The sequence below is a fragment of the Neophocaena asiaeorientalis genome, unplaced genomic scaffold (assembly GCF_003031525.2).
Source record: "Neophocaena asiaeorientalis asiaeorientalis breed wild unplaced genomic scaffold, Neophocaena_asiaeorientalis_V1.1 scaffold70, whole genome shotgun sequence".
Classification (NCBI taxonomy): Eukaryota; Metazoa; Chordata; class Mammalia; order Artiodactyla; family Phocoenidae; genus Neophocaena; species Neophocaena asiaeorientalis.
Window position 1 is genome coordinate 10,580,882 of NW_020175410.1, and position 9,543 is coordinate 10,590,424.

Consider the following 9,543-nt stretch of genomic DNA (forward strand, 5'->3'; position numbering starts at 1 on the left):
TGGAGCAGACATGGTTTGGAACGTTTTATTGGCAATACTGGTGTCATATTTAGGAACCACAGACTTTTGTCTGACTGGGTTAGCTTGAATGACAAATATCAATGATCAACTATATTTGAAATATTGTTAAAGTACCTAGAAATAATAGGCATTAAAATTCATTCCATTCACTGCAACAAACCTCTAAAGATTTCATGTCCTCAGTGGAACCGGCATACTGTAATTGTTATTTGGAACTTAATGTAACCTCAACAGCAACAGAGAGACAATGCAGTCCTCTCATTATGCACATGCTCTAGGATCGTTTATTTTAATGCTTTCAAATAAATATGTTCCATGCAGCACACCACAATAAATAAGGAGCAGCAATGTTCTTCTAGTAAATCCATTCATAATGTGAGTCACCATGTAAAACGCCACATCTCAAGTCTTTGGCCCTGTACCATAGCATGACACCACATCTGCACCTAATCATATCTGGCTTCATATGGATTTAATAGGACTATGCCAGAAGTGCCTGTAAGCACAAATGTAACCAGAGGTTTCCAGCTATTAAATACAGCTACTAAGTAGTTAAAAGGCAACAACTCAACGCAAGAAGGCTCCTACCTCCCCACCCCCACTTTTGAGACAGAAATATAAAGATAGAAATGCTCTGGTGGATTTCAGGTCAGTGGACAGTATACATCTGGAATACTTGGAGCAAAGCTGGCACAACATGGCACCCAAACGGTCACGGCAATACTGATACTGAATGGACACTGAATACAAGCGGACTTGATGACTGCAGATACTGAGCTCTAGAAGGTCAAGGTGGGGACGGCTCATTTCCACTAGGCAGATAACTCAACGGTGCCTTCCTCCTCGCTGTCAGCTCTGTTCGCACGAATCTCCACGAGGGTCCTGGCAAATCGGGTCCACTCATCGTTGTGGGGAACTGCAAGCTGCAAAACAAATTAACGGAAAATGGTGAACAAGGTATCTTTCATGCTGAAAGCCTTGAAGCCTGCATGACTGTTCTTCTTGAAACAGATGATTCCCTTGGAATGGAAGGAAATCAGATAGTCTTCCTTGAATCAGATCTCTGAAGCATTGCTCTTAAACTGATCATTTAGGAGAATAATGTCACTCTCAAAAGCAAAATCGCAGGTGGGATTTATAAAACATTAAAAACTTATGTAAACTATACAATTCATACAGTATCCAAGTTAAAGCACTTGCAGTAAGAAGACCAGAATTACAGCGAACATGACAAATAAAAACTGCATTACTAGGAATTTGAAATAACGGTGGTATTGTCTTCCTAAGTCGATGCTATTGATCCTTTTCTAAAAAGTGTTGCCAACGTGCCACTATATATATGACAAGAGTATAACTTACATATTCAGAGAAATCTTACTACTATAATATGACATTTTGGCTTTTCCAGCAAGATTGTACATGATGATGCCAATGAATAATAGTAACTAAGATTTACCAAGAGTTCTGCTCTAAGTACTTTACATGTATTCTACTTATTCCTCACAGCAATCCTACTTAGGATAATATTAGCATTTACATTTTACAAAAGGAGAAATTGAGGCACAGAAAGATAACTCATCTTACCAGGGTTGCATAGCCAGCAAATATCAGTGCCAATGTCATCTGGTTCCAGTAATTACATGCTTAGCCAGTTTGCTACACTGAATCACCAAAAAGAGGGATTATAAAATTTCCCCAAAGTATCTTCTCCTGTGCACAGTTCAGTAAGGAGAAAATTCACCCCACCTGACACAAACTGCATGTATGGATTTTTGTTAGGTGTTTTAAAGGATAATGATTTCTCTACATGGCATCTAAAAATGAATTGTTTAAAGGTATCATGCAAGTGTTTGGAATAAAAAAGAATTATTTGAAGATGAGAAGCAGGATCAAGTACAAGTCTGAATGGTTTTCATGTAATAAAATTTGTTTCGACTGTACAGCCATTTTCTTGGAAGACTACCCTGTAAGATGATGTAATCCATCTACAGATACTAGCGCTACACATGCTATCCATATATTCCATAAACATTAATAACACACAATTATCCCAGTCAATATACATTTTCCAAAATAAAAAAGCAGCAAATAAATCTAAACTTTGAGATCACTTTTACAGCTGAAAAATTTCTTACTATATCAAGCCAGACATTTAGGACTTTTTAAGTTTAAATTTTATTTATTCTTGGCTTCATTGGGTCTTTGCTGCTGTGTGCGGGCTTTCTCTAGTTGTGGTGAGCAGGGGCTACTCTTTATTGTGGTGCGTGGGCTTCTCGTTGCGGTGGCTTCTCCCGTTGCAGAGCACGGGCCCCAGGCATGCAGGCCTCAGCAGTGGCGCAGGCTCAGTAGTTATGGCTCGCAGTCTCTAGAGCACAGGCTCAGTAGTTGAGGTGCATGGGCTTAGCTGCTCCGCAGCATGTGGGATCCTCCTGGACCAGGGCTCGAACCGTGTCCCCTGCATTGACAGGTGGATTCCCAACCACTGGGAAGCCCCTAGAACTTTAAATTTTTTAAATTTTTATTACAGCTGATGATATCCTCAGATACGATCTATCCAAGACAACTTATTGGAGGGCGGCATCATCATCCTACAAAGTACCGTCCTTCAATTAGTGCTCTGTCCTGAGGTTAAATGTTTCAAGGATTTAATTCTGGAAATGATATACAGGTGGGAGAAGTAAGTTTTTTTTTCTTTTAACAACTTTTTTTTTTGTACTTCTTTGTTATTTCTTATTTGGAGAAACGGAGTAATAACAAGAACTCTCATTTAGTTATATGAGTGAGGTCTGAGGTTAAGTACTTCCCTAGTTATTGAAATGAATCCAAATTCCTTTTTAGACAGTGACACAAGTTCACAACAGTCTTGAATGGCACTGTTACCCCTTTGCTCAGTTCATTTTCTCTACTTTGTGTTATTTTCCTATGCTCCACTATTCTTCATTTTTCTCTTCAATTTTACAAAATACTGCACTGGGGAAATGAAGTCCTCAAAATAAATTATACAAAGAGCTAACAAAAAGTATGAGCAGGAAAAGGCTGGCAACATATTTATATGAAAGAATAGGTCCACTCTTTCTTGTCTTTTCTCCAGCTCCTGACCAAGCCCTCCCAGAAAGAGCCACAAAAACAAAACAAAAAGCCCAAGAAGATACAAAAGCGAATCCTGATAACAACTTTTTCTCATATAAGGTGAGAATCAAGTTAAATCTAAATTGCCTCGTAACTTCATGTAACGTTAAATATTGGAAAAAAGCAGATCTCACTAGTAAAAGTGATATACTCGAGGGGTTTGGCTTCTAAACGTAACACTGTACTTATTATTGGTTAAAATGGCACAAATTTAAGTTACTATATGATACCATATGTAATGTTTTATTGATAGCAATGTATAGAAACAATACACTAAAACAGAACAGATCAATGTGTTTACATAGTTTCATGTAGTGGTAACGGCAAGACTTAAGAAACAACTCTAATAAAGATTATGAAACATTAAGGGTTGAATATGTGTCCAGATACAGTCTGGGACAGAACTGAGTATCACTGATGACATATAAAGTTGCACATCTAACTTTTCAAAGACAAATCTTTTGGAAGTCTCGTTCCTTTATTTGTTAAAGAAATCAAAGTAGTAATTTTAATATTTACCATTAATAAAACATAAAATTTAAAGGGTTTTGTAAGTAAAATCTTTGAGGTTTTTTTAAAAAAACTGAAGTATAGTTGAGTTAAAAATTGTTTCAGGTGTGCAGTAAAATGATTCAATTATATATACTTCAGATTATTTTCTATTTTATATTACTACAAAGTATTGAATATAGTTCCCTGTGCTATTCAGTAAATCTCTGTTGCTTATCTATTTTACATATAGTAGTTTCTGTCTGTTAATCCCATACTCCTAACATATCTCTTCCCACCCCCATCTTCCCTTTTGGTAACTGTACGTTTGTTTTCTATGCCAGTCTGTTTGTTTTGTATCTACATCCGTTTGTATCATTTTTTAGATTCCACATATAAGTGATATTATGATATTTATCTTTCTCTGGCTTACTCCACTTAGTATAATAATGTCTAGGTCTGTCCATATTGCTGCAAATGGCATTATTTCATTATATTTTATGGCTGAGTAATATTCCACTGTGTATCTATACCACATTTTCTTTATCCACTCATCTGTCAGTGGACATTTAGGTTGCTTCCATGTCCTGGCTATTGTAAATAGTGCTGCAATGAACACTGGGGTACATGTATCTTTTCCAATTAGAGTTTTCATCTTTTCCAGATATATACCCAGGATTGCTGGGTATGTGGATTGCTGTGTGGGATTGCTGGATCATATGGTAGCTCTAGTTTTATTTTTTCTCAGGAACCTCCATACTGTTTTCCATAGTTGCTGCACTAATTTACATTCCCACCACCAGTGTAAGAAGTTTCCCTTTTCTCTACACCCTCTCCCAGCATTTAGTATTTTTTGCCTTTTTGATGATGGCCATTCAGACCAGTGTGAGATAATACCAAGTTGTGGTTTTGATTTGCATTTTTCTAATAGTTATGGATTTTGAACATCTTTTCATGTGCCTGTTGGCCATCTCTATGTCCTCTTTGGAGAAATGTCTATTTAGGTCTTCTGCCCATTTCTTTGATTGGGTTGTTCAGTTTTTTTGATACTGAGTTGTATGAGCCGTTTGTATGTTTTGGATTAGCCCCCTGTCAGTAGCAGCATTTGTAAATATTTTCTCCCATTCCATAGGCTGTGCTTTGCTGTTACAGAAGTTTAGGTCTGATTTGGTCCCATTTGTTTATTTTTGCTTTTATTTCTTTTACCTTGGGGAACTGATCTAAGAAAATATTGCTGTGATTTATGTCAGAGCATGTTTTGCCTATGCTCTCTTCTAGGAGTTTCATGGTGTCATGTCTTATATTTAGTTCTTTAAACCATTTTGAGTTTTTGTATATGGTATGAGGGATATTGTAATTGCATTGATTTACATGTTGTCCAGCTTTCCTAGCCCCACTTGTTGAAGAGACTGTCTTTTCTCCATTGTATATTCTTGGCTCCTTTGTCACAGATTAATTGACCGTAAGTGTGTGAGTTTATTTCTAGGCTCTCTATTCTGTTCCATTGATCTATGCCTGTTTTTGTGCCAATACCATGCTGTTTTGATTACTATTGCTTTGTAGTACAGTCTGAAGTCTGGAAGGGTTATGTCTCCTGCTTTGTTCTTTTTCCTCAGAATTCTGGGTCTTTTGTGGTTCCATGTAAATTTTAGGATTTGTTCTACTTCTGTGAAAAGTGTCATGGGTATTTTGATAGGGATTGCATTAAAGCTGTAGATTGCTTTGGATAGTATGGCCATTTAACAATATTAATTCTAATATTCTAATCCAAGAGCATGGATAGCTTTCCATTCTTTGAATCACTTTATCAGTGTTTTATAGGTTTCAGCATATACGTGTTTCACCTCCTTGGTTAAGTTTATCCCTAGGTATTTTATATATATATATATATATATATAAAATAAATAAATATATATACTATTTTTTTTTTTGGCTGCACCCCACAGCTTGCAGGATCTTAGTTCCCTGACCAGGGACGTAACCCAGGCCCTCAGCAGTGAAACCACAGAGTCCTAACCACTGGACCACCAGGGGATTCCTGGTAGGTATTTTATATTTTTGATGCTATTTTAAATGGGATTTTTACTTTCTCCTTCTGATATTTCATCGTTAGTGTAAAGAAATGCAACAGATTTCTATATATTAATCTAAGAATGAATTTTATCAAATTTAGAAGTTTCTGATAAAACTATACCCTACTGTGGAACTACTGCAATACATTTGACCTTTTCCATGGTGATGGAAATAATAGTACTATATTTGTCCTTAAAAATACAGATTCACCCTCACCAAAATGTTTCACAGTATTCTAACATGTCTTTTTGATCTGTGAAAGTTTCATTTAGGTTGGGGAAATATTAGAAGTTTGTTTTTTCTTTTTTAAATTGCTCTGCCAAGCATTTTCCTCTCTAGAATACCATAAACTTCACAGAAAAGTTAGCTTGTTTTGGTTCAAACACACAAAATTCTTGATTAGAACAGGATGAGAACACAATTGCTTCTAGAAACTTAAATTTATCTACCTCATCCTATCACACTTTTTCATCTAGCTGACTATAAAAACAATCCAAGATCATCGTAATGTTAGAAGGTGAGGTGCACACTGCCCCATTTTTAGAGTTAAATATCACCATCAGGAAGCACTTTAAGTATAATCTTAGCTTGAATGTAGGAATGTGTATTCACGGGCTGTTTCCACACCCAAAGTAATAATTTTTGGCATCTGAATTACTTGTAGGTAAGACCAAACAGGTATCCGAACACACAAGGCCACCACTCTTTTCATTTTACATCTTTGGCTGTAAGCAGCATCTGTTTGGACAGAACTGTGTCCTTCTTACCCTTGGCAGTTCCTGACTCCTCTCACCTGGTTCTCTCTTATTAGAAATGTCTAGAAAAGAAGTTCATGAGCGTAAGTGCATCTGAAACTTTCTCTAGGAGACTTTTAATCCAATTTTACCTTAATCATTAAGTAGGATAAAAAACTCTGCTCGTTTCTTTGATTAAGAGAAAGACTGCTGTCATGCCCTTCTAACTAGCATATATATATCTATTCAGTACTGATCTAGTCATCATGGACTTAGTACCAGCTATATGGCAGGCACTGTGGTAGGACTAAAGATACAGTGATGAATCATTTTGGCATATGATGACTATAAATATTAATTATCGTGTTTTCTTAGGTCAAAATGTGTGAATACTGGCATAGGTTTTTTTTTTTTTTTTAACTTTACTGATATTCAGAAAGTGAGTAGAGTAACCTAAAATTTACCTTCTTACAGTGATAACTGCAACATTTCCTGGTATGTGTTGTGTGTCAAGCGAGTAGCAGGGAAGCAAATGGCATGTTAATGACATGGCTTCAGCATCTCTTCAGGTTTCTGTCAAGGCATTAAGGCTAAATCTAGACCATCACTATGGATTTTTTCCCCCTGAAAATAAGTTTAGAATAATTTTCAAACAATTTACATTTCTGATAGGAAGAATATTCACAAGTGTCTAATGGTGATGAACAATTTCAATTAACTTAAAAAACATATTTGAGAAGCACTGTGAAGGAAATAGCCCATAGTTATATCAAGGGACTACCATAAAAAAGGGCCCGATAAAATTGACCAGTATTGTCCTGAGTCAAAGTGGATCTGGAAGCATTTTGGGGCTTCAGATTCATCCACCAACGTCCACATCCTAGGTCAGAGGTGACTCAGATTCTTCTACTGCTTCATCCAGGGTTCACCACTCGCCAGTTTACCACCCCCCTTCGCAACTGGATGACTGTTTTCTAACTTTTTGCTAAATGTATAAAGCATTTTTGTGCCAAAAGCACTCAGGGAGCTGATTCCTGAGATAACAAAATCTTAGCTCTAAGAGTAAGTGCCTCTTATAGATATGATATGACCATACATTTACAGCCAAGGGAACTAAGGCCAAAGGTGGTTTCTGAAGCAGTAATTTGGCCCTAAGGAGGAGGTAAAATGAACCTTAGATTTGGACAGGAAACTTAAGTCCTGCTTTCATCTTGGTTACTGGCTATGGTCAGGCACTTAACCTCTCATTGCCTCAATTGTAAAATGGGGATGATGGTGTCTGACCCATTTATCAAAAGAGATGTGGAGAGGATGAGAAAGGTAATCTAAGTGAAGAAAGTACTATGAGTTCAACACAGAATACTCATGCATTCTTGTTCTTTGAACAGTTACTCAGATTGAACATGTTCCTAAAAATCACATATGTGAGTGGCATACGTATCAATTCGATATCATTTTTGTGGTTTTGCTTTAAGAATTAATTCTAAATTTTGCTATGTGAGGACATTAAGAAGCAGACCTCTCTGTGACAGACAGGAAACAGAATGACAGGGAGCTGAATGATTTGCTCAAGACCATGTAACTTACCGCATGTCAGTGTGGGCAATCAGGAGCCTCACCCCTTTAGGAAATGCCAGCATACCATGGCAGGTAATGTGTTTTGAGTCACCTGCTAAAAGATTCTAAATATTTTTAATCTTCTAAGATTCCTGGAAGATGTAAAGGTCAGAAATAAAAAGCAAAAGTGCAAAAGTTGTGGAAAAATTCATGAAAATTGATCGTTTTCATCCTCCCCCTTCATCCCCCTAGTTCTGAGGCTGTGTCATGAGTCTGCCCCCCACCCTCCTCCCGCCTGAATGCAATGGAGGATGCCCTTAGATCCTGCCCTACCCCATGCCCAAATAACTAATTAGGCTAACCACTGGGTGTCCTGCCTGGGCTTCCTGGGCTTCTTGTGTACCTAAAGGGAGGCACAGATTGCACGATAACTAGATTTTGAGAATGGAGCCAGGGTTGACTTTTTTCCACCTCAGACAGCACCCAGATGATATGGTTTCTTTCACAGCTCTGCCAATAATTTCCTGGGTGTCCTTAGGAAATGTATGTTTTAACATCTTCACTTCATTTGTGAGAAAAAGGAATTTTCCCACTAACTCCTAGGACCATTGTGAATATTAAACAAGATCTCCCCCCAAATATAAAAAGCTTAAGCTCAGTGTTTGGCACATTATAAACCCCAGATAAATGATGTTGTTCACCCTATATTTTTCCTTCTTAATGTTAATTCCCTCTCCTCCAATTTTTTTCTTTTTCTTTTTTTGCTTCCTTACCTATTTTCTTTCTTCCATTTTCTTCTTTTCACCTACATAGAGCACTGCATTTTTTAGAAGTACACCTTATGTTTGATCATATTTGCTTTCTTAAAAACCCATACAAATCATTTCCTAGATAGCTATTATTAAATGTATGACTGAGTTTCACGAACTGGGTGTGGGGAAAGGGTTCTTTCAGATCACAAGAAAAATCCTGTCAGGACGTTTTGTTAATTTAAAAATCAAATTCCAGGGGCTTCCCTGGTGGTGCAGTGGTTGGGAGTCTGCCTGCCGATGCAGGGGACACGGGTTCGTGCCCCAGTCTGGGAGGATCCCACATGCCGCGGAGCGGCTGGGCCCGTGAGCCATGGCCGCTGAGCCTGCGCGTCCGGAGCCTGTGCTCCGCAACGGGAGAGGCCACAACAGTGAGAGGCCCGCGTATAGAAAAAAAAAAAAAAATCAAAATTCCAAGTATAATTATTCCTTGTAAATATACACATGCATCTTTTTCATTTTTCAAATATGACCAATACAGCTTTGTCAAGCTATTTTAAAAAAAAATTTTTTTTTATAAATTTATTTATTTACTTATTTATTTTTGGCTGCATTGGGTCTTCATTGCTATGCACAGGCTTTCTCTAGTTGCAGCCAGCAGGGGCTACACTGTGTCGTGGTGCACAGGCTTCTCATTGCGGTGGCTTCTCTTGTTGTGGAGCATGGGCTGTAGGTGCACAGGCTTCAGTAATTGTGGCACGTGGGCTCAGCAGTTGTGGCTCCCCAGCGCC

At 37.7% G+C, this 9,543-nt stretch overlaps 1 protein-coding gene across 4 annotated transcripts in view; it reads right to left on the bottom strand.

Moving 5' to 3' along the window:
- Window positions 1–14: 14 nt before the first annotated feature.
- DYNC1I1 (dynein cytoplasmic 1 intermediate chain 1) overlaps window positions 15–9,543 on the bottom strand; it is a 333,033-nt gene continuing 323,504 nt past the window's right edge. For all 4 annotated transcript variants that reach the window (XM_024767040.1, XM_024767038.1, XM_024767039.1 and 1 more), the window contains one exon: window positions 15–944. In XM_024767040.1, the coding sequence (XP_024622808.1) occupies window positions 834–944 (111 nt within the window). In that variant the 3' untranslated portion in view covers window positions 15–833. The remainder of the gene's footprint in view (window positions 945–9,543) is intronic.